We start from the raw sequence: 17,602 nt of genomic DNA on the forward strand, positions 1-17,602 counted from the left end.
CAATACTGCAGCCGTACCCTAGCCTGACAGTCCAATGCCACCTGGTATATGTTATCTTCTCAACATTTGCTAGGATAATGGGAAAGATTAATGTTCATTGACTCTCTCTTGAACCTTAGGTATCTGACTTGATAACATATTTGTATCACCTTTTGTCTTGCAGAGGATCAAATTCCCAGGGGCTTCCCTACCATTGACATGGGCCCACAGTTGAAGGTGGTGGAGCGTACACGCACTGCCACCATGCTTTGTGCAGCCAGTGGGAATCCGGATCCAGAAATCACTTGGTTCAAAGATTTCCTCCCTGTTGACACAAGCAACAACAATGGCCGTATTAAACAGTTACGATCAGGTAGGGTCTTGTTACTGTTTCTACGAACTCCTAGAGAATTTTTATTTTATTTTAGTTTAGTTTAGTTTTCTCTTTCTTTATTTTTATTTTTTATTTTATTTATTTTTTTAATTTTTAGGTATTGCTTTTTCTCCCTCTTCTCTTTCTCTGTTATTTGATGTGTTGTCCACGTTTGTGATGTCATAGCCCGTTTCAGAGTCTTTTTCCTTCTCTTTGTGTTTTGCAGCTTCTGTTTAATCCACATTGCTCACTGCTGTGACTGTATTTTTGATGATATTTTAATTTACTGCTCTTCTGCAGTATTTAATGGATCCATTTTCTCCTCTTTCTTTCTTATTTCTCTGTTTTCTTTGGAAACAAAATTTATTTCAACATTGGACCTCATTCAGAAATTGCAAGGAGTTCCAATGGTTATATCCATTAAAAACCAAAATGTTCATATTAAACACTAAAATGATTCAGTTTTATTAAAGTGTGTTTTCTCTGTCTTTTCTACATTTGAATTCATCAGAGTACCAAAGTTTAGTAAGTTTGGGCACATCTGCTTTCTTTTCACTGAAACATAAAACACAGAAATGTCGTCTCACGAGTAACCAGATGTATTTTTTTTATAAAGTCCTTTACAAAATACCCATGAAAGGAGGGGATCTTATTAATATCATTACAATATGATTACCAGTATTTTCGACACATTAGCCATGGTAGTGTGCGCCCACACTAAAGATTTTTAAACCCTCCAGTGACTGGATCTACAGAAGTCTGCTTTTGGTGTAGACTCCAGCCTTCGCTCCTTTTTCTCTCTCTTTCTCTCTCTCTCCCTCTCTCTCTCCCTCTCTCTCCCATGCCCTTTTTTCCTCTCCCATCCCCATCCCAGGTTTATTCCTTTGCTCTCTTTAGATTAAAAATAGAGATAATTGTAAGTTTTGAGAGCCTGTCCCTAGGTAACTTCACAGGGACATATACTAATAAGCTGTTTACTTTGGCATTGGTAGTAATATTGATAAAGAATTCTAAGTTGTTTAACTGCCTGTCTTCCCAGAATTCTCAGCTTTTGACCTGTCCTGTGATGTTAAAGCGTCTTGTTAACTGCCTCTTTTGCTTGTTGTCAGCAGAATTGTGTAGATTAGCATTCTGTTATTGTAAATAAAGAATTAATTATTCACATGTAACATAGATGATTTAGTATATAAAGCTTTAACTCTGAAAAATTTGTACCAAATTATAAGGAATATAATAATATTTTTATGCTGTCTTTCTTCTCTCCGTATTTAAATCTCCAGAATCTATTGGTAAGTGCTTAGTTCTGAAGCGCACTTCACCCCCACTAATTTCCATATTCAGATTATTATTATTATTATTATTATTATTATTAATAAAATGCATGGCATGCATTTTACTAACTGTCAGTGTAGACACCAGATTTCCTTAGTGGCGCGCACATGCACACATCCACAAACTGTTACCGTAAGAACACTGTATAGAAAAATAAAATAGCACACAAGTTATATCACACAAATGTAGCATAGTAAGTAGCATAAGATATATCCAATGAACATTGTTTGTTTCTAGTTAGTTTTTAGTATCTCCTATAACAGTATATATATATATGCATATCTATATATATACTTAAATAGATTAGCCAGTATTTTCTTCAACTATATCTTTAAAAATATTGTTTAGTTCTCTTTTTTTTTAAGAATATGAGGCATATACGATATAATTCTAACCCTAGATGATCCCACATCTAAGAACTCAGTTGCTTCTCTGAGAAAGGCAATGCTGCCTATTGTGGTCTTTACCCTCTGTGGTATAATGCAACTTGCTTTTATGATCTAATAATATTATCTAATATATTCCTGTTTTACCAGTATAGTAATTCAAGTTTCTTTTAAGACCTTATTTAATTCTGTAAATCTAATTTAATTCTTCTCCCCAGCCCTAGCCTCCTTCTTCTCGTACTAATGCTTCTTCTTTCTAATCTTATTTGCATTCATATTATCCACCCAGGTGGTACACCAATAAGAGGTAAGAGTGCTGAACTAACGTTCACAGAATGATCTTACTCATTCTTTCTGTCCTTTCATCACTCTCATCTTTGTCCTGTTTTCAAAATCATTTCAATAATGTCCATCAACTTTTTACTTTTCCTTTGTATTGTTTTGTTTGATTGGTGACTCTCACATTGTGAATTTTTCTTTTCTTTTCCTTTTTCTCTTTGTTTTGTTCATTTCTTTCTTTATGAAAATGATTATTTAAGTTGTGATATGCTTCAAAGAAAGCATATCCAGGTCTTTAGACCACAGACCAGTCACAGCGTACCATCTGTCCCTCTTTTTTTCCTTTTCTTCTTCTTCCTTTTTCCTTTTTTCTTTTTTTTTCTTCTTTTTCCTTTTTCTTTTTTCTTTTTTCTTTTTTTTTTTTTTTTTTTGTCCAACTGGAGAAAAAAAAAAGATCATTTTTTTTCTTCCTTAGCTGTTCTTGTTCTGGACCAAAGCCAAGATGGTCTGGAGAACAGTGGCAGACATGCAGAAGACAGCCTGGAAGACATCTGCTTTTTGTCTTTATCTTTCAGAAGGTTTTTGCTTTTGCTCTTCAATTCTTTTTTCTCTTACTATCTTAAAAGTCAAAGAATGACTCCCCTTTCCACCTGATCCCACTCACCTACAACCTGACAGCAATGCTTTTTTCCCCCCCTACTTCTTTTTTTCTTGGATTACTCGCCTCTGGATTTTTCGATCTTCTGTCCTTCAGGCTATGGAAACAAACGGTGCTGAGTATTCTTGGTGGTATGTGGTATTGCTGGTTTTTCAGACTTTGACTCAGTGTGCATTTCTTTTATAATTCTTGTTTTGTATTTTTCTTGGGGTTTTGTGACACCACACTGCTAATCCCACTGGTGGATTTTGATGGGTGTCTTAGGGGATCTGCCTCGAGGTCCTCAAGCAGTGGTTGGTCGGCTCTCCTGGCTGGCATAGGCCGTGCTTTTTAACTTTTTTAAAACCTTCTAATTCAACTACTCTTTGTTTTTCAGCAAATGTAATAAATGATTGTAAGTTGTGGCAAACTTGTCTTTCTTTTCTTAAAAATCTGCATGTCTTAAGGGAGTTTTGTTTCTTTAAGTGATATTTTCATGATATATAATGACTAATTTTAATTTTTTGCTTTGTGCAGCCTTTTTTGTGCTTGCTGCGTATTTTTGGCTTTCTTCAGCAGAAGACTTTCTTGAAAACCCGGCCTGGTTTTTTTGAGCGTATCTCTCTTTTGCGCCACTTTTGATACCAAAATGAAACAAAACAAAAAATTAATCTTTTGTTTTATTTAAAAGCCATACTTCCTTGAAGCAGTCTCACCCATCTTCATTTTATTAGTCTAGGAAATAAGCGTGTTAAATATAACTAGAATTCTTGCTTGGGAAAAGAGATATTGCTTTTGTATGCTAGAATTGATGATGTAAAATTTTTTTTTAAAAAAGGAAATAATCTCTATATGTTTTTCTCATCGCATCATTTTCTGTCTGTGCACCTTAGCAAGAGATTGAATCGGCGTTGAGCGGATCTTCCTTTGCAGGGTTTTTCATATTGTTAAGAGGTTTAGCTTTCTGAACTGAGGAAGCCTTCTCTGACCATCTCTTTGGCAATATATTTTATATCCATACAGGAGCCCTTCAGATCGAACAGAGTGAAGAATCTGACCAAGGAAAATATGAGTGTGTTGCCACCAACAGCGCGGGCACTCGCTATTCTGCCCCTGCCAATTTATATGTCAGAGGTAGGAATGACGTAACCCGGCATTGCGTCTTCATTCAGGCTCAGGGGGAGTTGAGATACTCACAGGCTCTTTGTGACTATGTCAGGATTTTCATGAGCTGATTCGCTAACAGGGACAGTAGTTGAAGCATTTTAAGTGGATGGAGAATTACATGCTTTAAATATGTGGTTAGGAAAAGTATTGGCAACTTTAGAGTACAATTTATCCTGAAGCTTGAAGTTTGTAAGTATATTGGCATTGTTACATCTTGATTTCAACTTTTACTGCATTGGTTGAACTGTGCTTTGCATTTGTTTGAGGTTTTCTTCTTCTTTTTTTCTGTTGCTCACTCTTCTGTTTCCTTATCAAACCCTGAAATAATTGCTTGGTGTGCTACTAATCAGTTCTCTGTGCACCTCCAAGCAAAATGGTGTTTATGTCTTCAAGAGCTCTGCTGCAGGGCCTGAAGGATAAAGTACTAACTTAAGAAGAAAGAAAAACATGCTATGTGCAAATAGCACAACTGTATCTTCTTCCTTGTTTTTATACCTAGTTACTTATAAATGTATAGAATTAACTATGTGCATATGTCTGTGCGTATATATACACGCATACTTGTTTTATCTATTCCCTTTCGGAAAAGTTTAATCTTTTGATTGCCAGGGAATGGTCATTGTATTTTAAAACATGATATTAGTTGTCCTTGGAACAAGAATGGATGAGGATATATCCCTATTTTCCTATAAAGTAATATAAATGATTAAATTTTGAGCTTATGAATGGCTCTGCCTTTCATTTTAACTAAAAAGAAGTATTTCTTCTCCCCCAGAGTTCCCAAAGCCAGTACCTGTGTTTTTTTTTTTGGTCTAATGAAAATGCTTTTATTCCTGGTTTCCATGTCTGTGAATAACCACAAAAGGCGTGGGTTGGGGTGGGAATAGATAAAAGACAGTGAGGGCTTTAAGTTACAATAAGATGGGTTCCCTTAGGAAAATATCTAGCTTGATTTTGAAATTTTTGTTTGAGATAATTTTGTTGCTGTGGGGATGTTTTTTCTCTCCTATCTTTCTCTGGAGTCTGGGGTGGGAGAATATGAAGAAAATCATTTCTTCTCCAAATTCTTTGAAAGCCCCTGGATCCTTTTTCTCACAATGGTGACCTCCTGTGCTGCATGAGGCATGTGTATCTTCTTCAATGGAAAAATTTCAAAATGATGCTAGCTATTGTTTCTAATACTGTGTTAGTCCCTGAGATATTGCTAACTGTTTTCAGCTGAGGTAGGAAGGATTAACTAGAGCAAATAAAGATGTTCAAGTAGCAGTTGAAAGCCTTGATATGGCCTTTTTACTCTCTCTGTGTTTCCCTTGTTTTTCTCCTTTTCCTCATTTCATTGTGTTCTGCATCAAACCCCCTACATCCCTCAGAGCTGCGAGAAGGTTGGTGTGTTTTTTACTTTTTACCCACCTTACAAAACTATTAATTAAACCAATAACAAAGAATACAAATGAAATGAATGTAGCTGCATTGTGGTCTTCTTTTGGTTAATGGTATGTTCTAGCAGAGAATGCCCTTGGCCATGGCTTCCGGTGCTTGCTGGTGGTACCTAACTGTGGTGCATGATGGGAGAGAATGAACCTGGGTGCATGGGAACGGGTAACACATAACGCTCTCAGGTCCTGTGAACTTGGTCAGTGTTCCTGCTTTCCTTCCTGTTCCACTCCCTCGCGTCCCCTGCCCCACTTTTAATTTCTGTCTTACACAGATGCCTGCTGCCCAGAGGATGACTTTGTAGTTGTTCCCCTAATCCCAAGCATGAAGACTAAACTCTCCTCCATTTTTCTTGATATGTTCTTTGACACCTCAGAGTCTACACTGGCTCCTGTCTGCTTTGTGTAACCTGTGAATTGGCTGCAGGGGGCATGCTTAGCTCTCTCTTCTCCTCTGCCTGTCATTCACCCGTGAGGCCATCGCAGCAAGCCCTCTCAAATCAATGGAGGTTTCTCTCATCCTTAAGTAGAGCCAAAAAGTTGACAGACAGAATTATTTATGTATTATCTTGGGGTTTTGAGGTTTGTTTATTAACTTATAATTTGAGTAATCACTTCATTATCCGTATTTTAGGTATGTTCTTAATTATTTCTTCTTGATCTAAAATGCTCGTAGTATAAAGTTTTGTCAATAAAAGCCCAAGATGAAACCTGTTTATCACTTACCTGCTCCTTGTACCATGTCCAAGACACATATCCTTTAAACACACATAAACATGCAGATTATCTGAAGCAGGAACACTGAACTGTAATCGCTTGGTAATTTTTTTCTGTGTTGTGTTGCTTTAATATGACCTATTCTCTTAATGTCATGTCCCACTCTATGGTTTAGATCCAGTGTCCCTCAGTTTGAATGTAGGCATAAAAAGCCTCTTACTAGATATTTGTTGTTGTTATCTATGTTGTTTTACCTTAGATGTGAACTGAATGGAATCCTGAATGTGAACCACCCAGAGCCCTTCCTGAATTTTCAATTCTTATCTTAGATGACCTAGCCTCAGCTAATATCCTCCTACTTTCAACCCTATTCTCCCCTAAGTCCCTATCTCGATCACTGGCCTTAACCCTCTTCCCTTTGTATTTAGTTCCATCCCTGTTATTTCCTCTGCTGTCATTGCTGTCTTGGATTCCAGCCATTATCCCAGTGTCCTGAGCATGGCCTTGAGACCTTGTGCATGCCTTGCATGACCCAATGCAGTATCTCTACTGGCATTGGCTTTTGTTTCTTCTTCTGAGACTGTCAATTGATATGTATATATATTTCCGTGTTAATCCCAGTGTTAGTGTAAGGTCTTGAGGCTGCATCTACTCTGAGGCTGAAAGCAAATAAATTGCACTTTCAGTGTACTCTAGATGATGTTTTCCAGGACTGGGATGTGACAATGTGGTCCCATGCATACATTCACATCACCTGGAAGAGCACAGCGCTGAAGTTGGTTTTGATATTCAACAAACCTGCCTGTGACCTTCCAACCCCCTTTCCTGCATATACATGCATGCATACAATCCTTGTTACATGCATGCATGTATATGTTTTTGTGTCTTATGCATGATGTTTGTGTGTTGTTAGTTTGTAGATAGTTTTTTGTGGGGCCCTTGTAGGTCTGAATCAACTTTTGTATGAATGTGTCTAAGATATCAGTGACTAAACTCAATCAATTTTTCTGTGTATACACACACCATACTTGTATGGTCTGTATTATCCACAGTTTTTCATGTTTTGTTTTCAGACAATCCACACTATGTTTCAATTGTTTAATTGTGTCTGTACAGTGCATGTCATGTGTTGAATGATTCCGCTTTTTCTGGCCTTGTATATTTTATCATCTTCCCTTGTGTTTTATTCCAGTTCGCCGTGTCCCACCAAGATTCTCTATCCCACCCACTAATCATGAAATCATGCCAGGTGGAAGTGTTAATATCACCTGTGTGGCTGTGGGGTCACCAATGCCTTATGTGAAGTGGATGTTGGGGGCAGAAGATCTGACACCTGAAGATGATATGCCAATAGGAAGAAATGTCCTAGAGCTGAATGATGTAAGACAGTCAGCAAATTACACCTGTGTTGCTATGTCGACACTAGGTGTCATAGAAGCAATAGCACAGATCACTGTCAAAGGTATGCTCAGGGTGTCATGCTTGGAGGGTCTGACTAATGCCTCTACACAGTCTATCCTGGGAATTCTAAAATGAATCGATTCATTGTTCAGTGTTTCGGATGTCATCATCTAATCACATCTTGGTTATAATATTAGATATACATATCCAGGTAAGCAGATTCTCCCTTAAAAGCATTGATTACCTAAGTAGTGGTAATTATCAAAAGATTTAACCTCAGTCTGGGCTCAGGCACTCACAGGGCGGGATGAGGAATGCTTAACATGGTCAGCCATTATGGTAGGAGTGATGGGTACAGGTTTTATTTTAATTCAGAACCTTGAGAAGAGGCACATGACATAAAAATCCACATAAGTATTAATAAATGCTCAAAATCCCAGAAGACAAAGGAAAAAGTAGAAAGAGTTGAAACCAATGTGGTCTAATACTAGATGCTTTCAATTTTTGATAACCCTGCCATTAAAATTCAAAGTACAAGTATGATTATGTTCTGTTCTATCTTCATCTCTCACCTTGTGGAGGTGAAGTGCTCAACAAAGATTCTTTTTTGGAAATAAACGTATTGACTATAATCACAGTGTTATATTCCATCGTTACTTTTGAATCAGTGGGGAAAAAATGAGTGCATGAGTGTACCAATTGGTTTATGCAGTGTTTATAGAATTTTAGAAATCTTTCAGAAAATGGATCAGTCTGAGGTGATGTTAGATTCCTGCAAATGCCTGGAACTGTAGCGAGAAGAACATAAATTATCTTCCCTAAGAAATATGATCCTAAAAAAATGCAACATACCTATTATAATCACTGTTGTAACTTCATCTAAGCATGCATATCTAATGCCTACAAGATAAAACCAGCATGGTGACATAAGAAAAAGGTACATGCTACTGTCAACATTTAGCCATTTAAAATGGTAATGGCGTACTGTGTTAAGCATACCATTCTCCATACATTACACACACCAAATCTATACTGTATAATAAATGTGGCTTAGCAAAACCAGGAGTATCTGTTAAATATCAGTAAATACGCCTTCAATTAGCAGTATGTTTACTTGCCTTAAAAATTCAGAAATATATCCAGGGAAAATTCAGATAATCCCCTTCCTTGAAAAATGTCTGGCCAGAATATTCAAATAATTGTCTTTTTATTATTATTTTCAGTAAAATCCCTTAGCGAAATATTATCGTTCCATGGTTCTTAGAGTAATATGCAAATATTGAATTGCATTTTTCATACTAACCATTTCAGCATTAAATATTTGAAGGTTTACCAAAGACCTTCTGGAATTCAAAAGCAGGAATCACTTCAAACTAATGTCTTGTTCAGTTTCTTTTCTTTTTTTCTGACCCTTGCTGCTTCCCTACTACCTCCATCTCAGAAATAAAGTGTAAGGGTGAATCTTGAAGGCAAAAAGCAAGTCAAAACAAAAAACACCTTGAAAAGAGTAAAGAAAGTAACTATGAGTTGTTTATTGTGAGCCATTTCACAATGGGTATTATAAACCTACTCAGTGCTAGGCAGTGTTCTAGATATTGCAGGTACAGCAGGAAGTAAGTACAAGTTTGTTCCTTTTGAAAAGTTGCCATTGTAGAGAGTGTTGTATTTTTTTCCTGTAAGTTAATAAGGAAAGAGAGGTATTAAAGAGCTGATTTTGTGAGTATGACCTGAGTTTTCTCTAAAAAGTCAGCTCCTGAAATCTTCATTTCTTTCCCAATTCCATTCAGACTCATTGTCCAGATGAGGCACTTGAAAATGAGGCCACCAGTGTAGATGGTGTGTATTCTTAATTAGGAGCATTAGGAGTTGGGTTCTTCTGCTAAAAGGACTGAGCGAGGTCTCTAAAAGATTGGATTTAATTGCAAATGTTTATCCTGTAGCTATAATCTGATGTTACTGATGCAGGCCGTAGAATATCTGCTATGACAAGATATTTTAAAAAGTGATTTGTGAATACCCTTTAATTTAGTCCCTTTAATATTAGGTAAAAAAAAACACATGAATTTGAAATTACTTATTTCAAATTAAGTAATTTGAACTTAAACTGCTTAGTTAGATTATTAAAAAATTATAATAATGTTGCCTATGTCTTACCTCTGGGAAACAATGTGGATATTCTTCTTTTATAGCAATTTAATACCATATCATTATATTTCAAATGTTGTCTTTTCAGCATTTACTGGCATTTAGTTATATCATTTTTTGAAGCAAGGGCCTAATTGGCCAAGCTTCTGGTTATAATAATTGGAATAATTAGAATACCGGTTTTTTGAGGATGTCAGATATACTCTAAGAGCATTATTGGATTAGCTCATTAACCTTCACTGCAAACTTATAAACTACATTACCCAACTTTACAAAATAATTTTAATAATACAAGTTTTCCTGTTCATAATTAATAAGTGAAGAATATGGATATGAGCCGCCAAATACAATGCTCTAATATAGTTCTAGTAAACTGGAATTTGTCACGTACATATTTTTTAACTGTACTTCCTGACCACTTAGAAAGTTATCCTTTGCTATGTTTTCATCTAATTAAATTTTCACTAGATACATAATTTTGTCGTTTCAGTAGTAGAGTTTATGGGTTCTTGTAACATCTTAAAGATGAATGGTAGTCACTGTCTTTCTTTCTCCCTGCAAGCCTTACCCAAACCTCCAGGAACTCCTGTGGTGACAGAGAGCACAGCTACAAGCATCACACTGACATGGGACTCTGGAAACCCTGAACCTGTCTCTTACTACATCATTCAGCATAAGCCTAAAAATTCTGAGGAACCTTACAAAGAAATTGATGGGGTGGCAACTACACGCTACAGTGTTGCTGGACTAAGTCCCTACTCCGATTATGAATTCAGGGTTGTTGCTGTCAACAACATTGGCCGGGGGCCTCCCAGTGAGCCCGTGCTCACACAGACCTCAGAACAAGCACCTTCCAGTGCCCCACGGGATGTCCAGGCACGAATGTTGAGTTCAACCACCATTTTGGTGCAATGGAAGGAGCCTGAAGAGCCAAATGGACAGATTCAAGGATACAGAGTTTATTACACAATGGACCCCACCCAGCATGTCAACAACTGGATGAAACACAATGTAGCTGACAGCCAAATCACTACTATTGGCAACTTAGTGCCCCAGAAAACATACTCTGTCAAGGTCCTGGCTTTTACCTCAATTGGAGATGGTCCTCTTTCAAGTGATATACAGGTCATCACTCAGACAGGAGGTAAGTCTGGTTCTAGAAGCAGGGGGTTGTTGGTGCTAAGACGTGGCAAGGGCACAAAGCAAGAACAAATATAGTATGAGTTTTAATTTTTGAGACCGAGAATTTTTTAAGTGAGGAATTAAGACAATTCATGTGGAAAGGAACAGGCATGGGCACTGAAAGATAAAATCATACAGTCCTTTGAAGTATGGGGATGCAGTTAACATCCCTTTTTTTTTAATTGAAGTATAGTTATGAATATTTTATAAGTTGCAGGTGTACAATATGGTGATTCCCAATATGGTTATCCTCCACTGCTAGTTATTATAAAATATTGGCTATATTCCCCATGCTATATAGTGTATCCTTGTGGCTTATTTTATATCTAATAGTTGGTACCTCTAACTTTCCTAACCCTATCTGTATCATCTTTACTTTTTAATTTGTACCCAAATGACTTGAAGACCTTCTGAATGAGATGGGTACATGTACCACCATGTGATGTTTTGAGACGAACTGTGACAAACTGTGTTTCTTTATACCAACCACTTTGATAGAGTAGCCCACAAATTTATTTAATTTGTGAAGAAGTGGGTGGTCTAAGATAAAGTTAAAAATAAAACCATTTGTCGGGGGGCCTTGGGTATTTAAATGACTTATACTTGCCAAGGAGCAGCTTGCTTAAAAATAAATATTCTCTTAATGGTTTATTTATGTATTTTTTGTTGTTGTTTGTTTGTTTGTTTTTGTGTGGCTTCAGGAGTGAAGAAAGACAGTTACCAAGATGTAAGATCAAACTTTGAGGCCTTGTTCACCCATTTTGCTGGGTATAAGAACAGACCCCAAACTATTTTATGAAGAAAAACTTGGCCCTTCCAGTAGTTTCATTTTCATAAGAGGATATCATACTTCTTTGATTTAAAGTGATCAATTTCATCTTGGGATGAGAATATTCTGCAGCTGCTTTCTTCTAAAATTTATTCTTAAGCATTTGAGTGTTATTCATTTGACTCCTTTTCATTTTGGTGACTCGTAAACTGGCATTAATCTGTGGGTGTTTTGATAGCATGCCATTGGTTTGTTTTGAGAATCTATGTAAGAACCATATTATTAGAGATCTTGCCTATAATCTTCAGGCATAACTCATAGGTAATTTTGCAAATGAGTTAATTTTCTCTGGTGTCAGAATTAGATTAACTTATATTTAACCACCGACTTGTTTTTATGGCATAGGCTCTATGAATCCTGTGACTGAGAATGTTTACCTATTTGGCTTGGCTAGTAGAAATCTTAGAACATTATTTACAGCTTGCCTGGCTTTATTTTATTTTCATACTGTTCTTCAGTTCTTATTGGCTTTTTTATGGACTTACCATGTTCTCTATATCAAAAGATAACTATAAAAGTGTTTCACCACAATTATACAAAAAATCATCTATATACTTTCCCTATGGGCCTTTTTCAGTTCTTTTTGTATTTATTTGATATAGCAATATGCATAAAAATATTATAGATTAATTTTTCCATAAGTTTCTCATTGGAAAATATAGAAATCTATGAATTTTATTCTTCCACTTAACTGAAAATAGGCAACTATTAGAGATTATTTTTTATTATACTATCTTAGCAGTTCCATAACCATTAAAATATATGAGAAAGTATATAGGAGGGGTGTATATACCTATATTCCATTTTTAAATTTTTTGGATTTTTTTCAACTGTGATTTTTTAAAAATCCCTGATCTTAGAGTAACATAACCAGGGTTTGAGTCCCAAACTACCATTTTCCTCTCTATAACCTTGGACAAGTTAGTTCATGTCTCTGAATTTCACTTTTCTCATCTAAAATAATAACTACCTTATAGAGTTTCCATTGTGGCACAGAGGAAACAAATCCAACTAGGAACCATGAGGTTGAGGGTTTGATCCCTGTCCTTGCTCAGTGGGTTAAGGATCCGGCATTGCTCTGAGCTGTGGTGTAGGTCGCAGACGCGGCTTGGATCCAGCATGTTGCTGTTGCTGTGGCATAGCCCGGCAGCTGCAGCTCTGATTCCACCCCTAGCTTGAGAACCTCCATATGCCTTGGGGCATGGCCCTAAAAAAATAAATAAATAAATGAAATAATAACCAGCTTATAAAGTTTATGGGTGATAATTTTTTTTTTTCCAGGGCTACCATTACCACGTACTGGATGGCTCAAGTATTAGGAACGTATCGTATCTCAGTGCTAGTGACTAGAATTTCAAGAACAAAGTGTCAGCAAGATTGCCTCCTTCTGAGAGCTGTGAGGGAGGTCCTGGGCCTCCCTCTAGCTTTTGGTGGTTTGCTGGTAATCTTTGCAGTTCCTTGGCTTGTAGAAGCATCACCTTGATCTCTGCCATCATGTAACGTGGCGTTTTCCCTGAGAGCACGTCCCTTTGTCCAAATTTCCCTTTTGTATAGGATACCAGTCATAATGTTCTAAAGCCCAATCTAATGATAGCATCTTATCTGATTACATCTGCAGCAACCTTATTTCCAAATAAGGTCACATGCTGAGGTTCTTTGTGTTAAGAAATCAACATACACATTTTTGTGGGACACACTTCAACCTATAATAAGGCTATCCATTAGATGATGAAAAGCAATATTTTATAACTTAACTAAAATATAATCATAACAACTAATATATGCTGGAAACTCTGCTGTGAACTTTAAGTATGTTAATTCTTACCACCCAATCAGGTAGATGCGGAATTGTCTCATTTGCCAATGAGTAAATTGAGGATTGATGATAGGAAACAGATTCAGGAACATCCTTTGAGTCATAGGTTATTAAGTGGACTGCCTAGATGCTTTTAAGCACCCTTATCTTTTAAATTAATAATTTGGTAATGTAGTAATTTTTTTGGTGCCTTTTAGGTTTCGTACCTACTAGGTGCTCAACAAACAAACAGAGGTAGGGCAGTAGAAATTGACAGAACACTTTAAACCAACTATAATGGAAAAAATAAAAACCATACAAAAATAATAAACACTCTTAAAGATTAAAAAATCAGGCAGGGAATACAGGGTATCATTATTCATCTCTCTATTTAAAAACTATGTATGACTTACTTCTGAAATACTTGAGTGGCTATTAGATTATTCCAGTACAAAAGTATGTTAAACCATTCAGATAGGAAAAAATAAGTTTATCTCAAAGAAGTAGAAGGAATCAAATGTTATTACACTTAATCACTAAATTTAGATCTTAATTTTTTAACTACATGTTTAAACATAGAAATCTCTATGGTTTTGTAATTTTCTATTCTTATCACAGAAGGATTTAACTACCTAAGACACCAAATAGTTCCTGAAACTAAATTCAACCAAAATATAAGAATTCTTAAGCATCACAAGAGTCGTTATATTCAGAACACCAAATGACAGGCAACAATGGTTTTGGTCACAGATTATTGAAAGATATAGAACTGATATTTAAATAGACCATACTTCGATTTTCTATATTACCAGGGGACATAATGTAACATAAATCGTAACTCAGTGAAGGTAATATTGTGACGGGGCAATTGAGTTAATGTGATCCAGGAACTCTGGACTTAAATCTAGATAAATAGATCACTGATGCAGTAGAATAGCTGTTCTCAATCTGAGTTTAACTTTTTTTTACGTTAGGATATTTCCAAGAACTTTCCATAAAAGTTGTAATTTTAATACGCATTGATCGAGAAGATATGTAATGACATAATGACTCGTGCCTGCCAAGATCAATAGGCTAAGAAAACCTTCCAGAATGGCACACTGATTTGATCTGTTCTCTGGGCTTAATTAACAAAGGCCATTTGATGTTAGTGGACATCTGCCAAATACAATGATGTTATTTCCGATATAATTATTGCTGAGCTGCTCCTGACTAGCTAATTCTTAGGAGGTGAAAACATAAAACCATTACTAAATATTCTTTTCATGAGATTTATAAAAAAGTTAAGTTTATGATTATTCTCACTACAGTTTTATCTTTTCCAAACCTACAAAAATTGACTGATAAATAAATATGTATGAACTTCTCAAATATATTTTAATTTCATATACATGGAGATACAAACATTTTCATTTATTTTATCTGAAAGGTATACATCCATTTTATTATCTTTAATTCCTTGACGGTAATGTTCCCATTTTTGTTTAAAATATGTCTAGATACTCATGTTGCAACAGAAGAAAGGGTGGGAGAAAAAACTGTAATTGTAATGTATACATCTAAGGATAACCTGACCCCCTTGCTGTACAGTGGGAAAATAAAATAAAAAAAAAAAAATTGGATTCTGCAGAAACAGTATATTCAAAGTGGGTTTGAGAGGCATTATTACTTTTGATCTTATCTGAGATTATTGTCATACATATTGATATAAATGGAGGACTGATGTAAATTTGTATATTTCTGGTAATATAGGAAATCAAAAGATGGTCTATTTTATAGTCAGCAATATATCCCCTTAACTTTAACTATTATTACAGGTAAAAATATTGTGTAATAATTAAAAGGCTTTAAATATGAAAAGATTTTGGTTTAAAATTATTATTTTCTAGAAAAAATGGGTTAATGTTCCAAGTTTTCTACAATTTTAACTTCTGGCATTATAGTCACTTAAACTAAGTCACCTTGAAAATAGGTGGAACATACAGCTGTTGATAAGGAAAATATGTATTTTGTCTTAGCAAAACATCTTTGCTGCAAAAGCACATTCAAAAAGGATGTCTTACATAGTTTTTTTGTGTACATAATTATAATAATGTAAGATAAGTATATTTTACAAAAGAAGTACAAATAAAACCCTGATAAAGAAATATAGTAAAGTAATATCTTAAACCCATTGTGCCAAAATAAATGTTTCTTGATGTTTATGCTAATTGAAGACATTCTAAAGCTCTTAAATCCTAATGTGTTTTTTTCTGAACTTTCTTTGAAAACATATCTGACCTCTAATTCTTTTATGCATTTGATAGAGTCTTTGGGAAAGTACTGACTTTTATGTCTATATCTAAATAGAATAAATCTTTGGAAGGAAAAGATTTATTTACTAGTATTTCTTTACTAAATAAATGTTAATGAGTATTATCAACTTTAAACATTTTGAAGGAGGGAAATTGTTACAGTATAAAACTATGACATCTTACAAACAATGTGCTTTAGGTTTTCAGAATTTTATAAATCATTTTATTTGTGTATGTCAACAGGCCTATATCAGCAAACTAGAAAAGACTGATTTCCAATTATGAGCCAAAATTATGAGGCCCATGTAAATGCTTTCTCTAAATAGTTTTAGCAATGAGTAAAAGAGCTCTGGATGTAAATATATCTGTAATAAAATTTAAATTTTTCTCATTGCTCTTTAATGACAGTTGAGAGATTTGTATAGGTGCCTGTCTGTGTATTAAGTACTTATTTTGTCAATGATATATCTCTGGCACTTACAAATCAGACTCCTTGTTTGAATTTTGTTTTGTTTCATTTTACTACCACTATAATTCTATCTGCTGTTTTTATTGTTTTTATTATTTGTCAATATGCTAGATACTCACATTTTCAAGTGTGTACCTTATTAAAGCACTGGATACTTTAGCAATAATGTGTTTTCTAGTTTTTTTTGTTAATATTTCAAATTTATAACACAGTGGGGTGAAATTGTTTTTTAGCCATTTAATATGTGCTAACCTTTTTTTCCTTAGAGATATGGCCTAAATTTTACTCAAACATTGATCTCTTCTAGTGTTATCAAAAGTTCAGATGATATGCAGATTTTCCCTTTGTTTCTTATTCATTCTCCATTCTCTTTGAGTTACCTTCAGATATTTATATGAAGTATAATAGTACTACTACTCAAACACTTTACATTCATCAGTGGGATTGTAATCTTATTTTAGCGAATTGATAGTTTATGTTTGTGTTGCCATTTGGACATTAAATATGTAATCGAGAAGAAAAATATAACACCACTTTACCAAGTACAAGGAGAAATTTTATTTCTTAATGTAATTTTAAAGCAAAGCACAATGTGTATTTCTACCTTCATTTCCTCTTTCTGCAACTAAAGTCTAGCATTTTATGGTCAGCTTTATCACATCTTCCCTTTTTAATGCAGAATGATCACACTTAAGTTTCTTTTTATTTTCCCATGAAAGTTGCAGAATCTCAGATTTAACCATAAATTTTATCTCTGGCTAATTGAGTGAAATGCTACCACACAGAAAAGCTCTTAAATAAAATAAAAATAAAATGTACATAGACAAATAATAAGCAGGTGAAGATAAAACAATGTCAGTAACTTTGAGGTGTAAAGGCTGTGAGAACATTAAATATATGTACGTACATATATCTATGTAGTTATCTCTATCTATAGAGAGAAAGAGAGAGGAAGAGAAGTGGGGAGGGAGAAGGGGTGTGGAGAAATCAAACTTAAATGTTAATAGAACATTTGTAGCCACAATATTTGATATAAAAATCTGACAGATGATGGAGCATTCCCTGTGTCTCTAAACGGCACAGAGGAAAATAAATATGACAGTTTAGAGTCTACTGAAGTGTTTTCTTGTAAACATATCTTATAATCATCAGGACTAATATGTTTGGTACATATGAGTAAGTAT

At 35.1% G+C, this 17,602-nt stretch overlaps 1 protein-coding gene across 38 annotated transcripts in view; it reads left to right on the top strand.

Annotated features, from left to right (window-relative positions):
* Window positions 1–17,602, top strand: part of PTPRD (protein tyrosine phosphatase receptor type D) — a 529,409-nt gene that overhangs the window by 308,242 nt on the left and 203,565 nt on the right. For 24 of the 38 annotated variants that reach the window (XR_014821805.1, XM_084985865.1, XM_084985827.1 and 21 more), the window contains exons 5-8: window positions 164–352; window positions 4,010–4,120; window positions 7,496–7,765; window positions 10,412–10,993. Coding sequence is in view for 37 of the 38 variants with exons in the window: in XM_084985865.1 (XP_084841991.1) it covers window positions 164–352; window positions 4,010–4,120; window positions 7,496–7,765; window positions 10,412–10,993 (1,152 nt within the window). In the remaining variant the exon portion in view is untranslated. Of the gene's footprint in view, window positions 1–163; window positions 353–2,359; window positions 2,378–4,009; window positions 5,536–7,495; window positions 7,766–10,411; window positions 10,994–17,602 lie in introns of those variants that run through there. The other 14 variants (XM_084985913.1, XM_084985926.1, XM_084985933.1 and 11 more) reach the window with 3 other exon arrangements.

This window comes from Sus scrofa, chromosome 1 (genome assembly GCF_054392235.1).
Source record: "Sus scrofa isolate SSC_HxYL_T2T_F1_AM1 chromosome 1, Sscrofa_HxYL_maternal_Yorkshire_Landrace_v2.0, whole genome shotgun sequence".
Taxonomy (NCBI): domain Eukaryota; kingdom Metazoa; phylum Chordata; class Mammalia; order Artiodactyla; family Suidae; genus Sus; species Sus scrofa.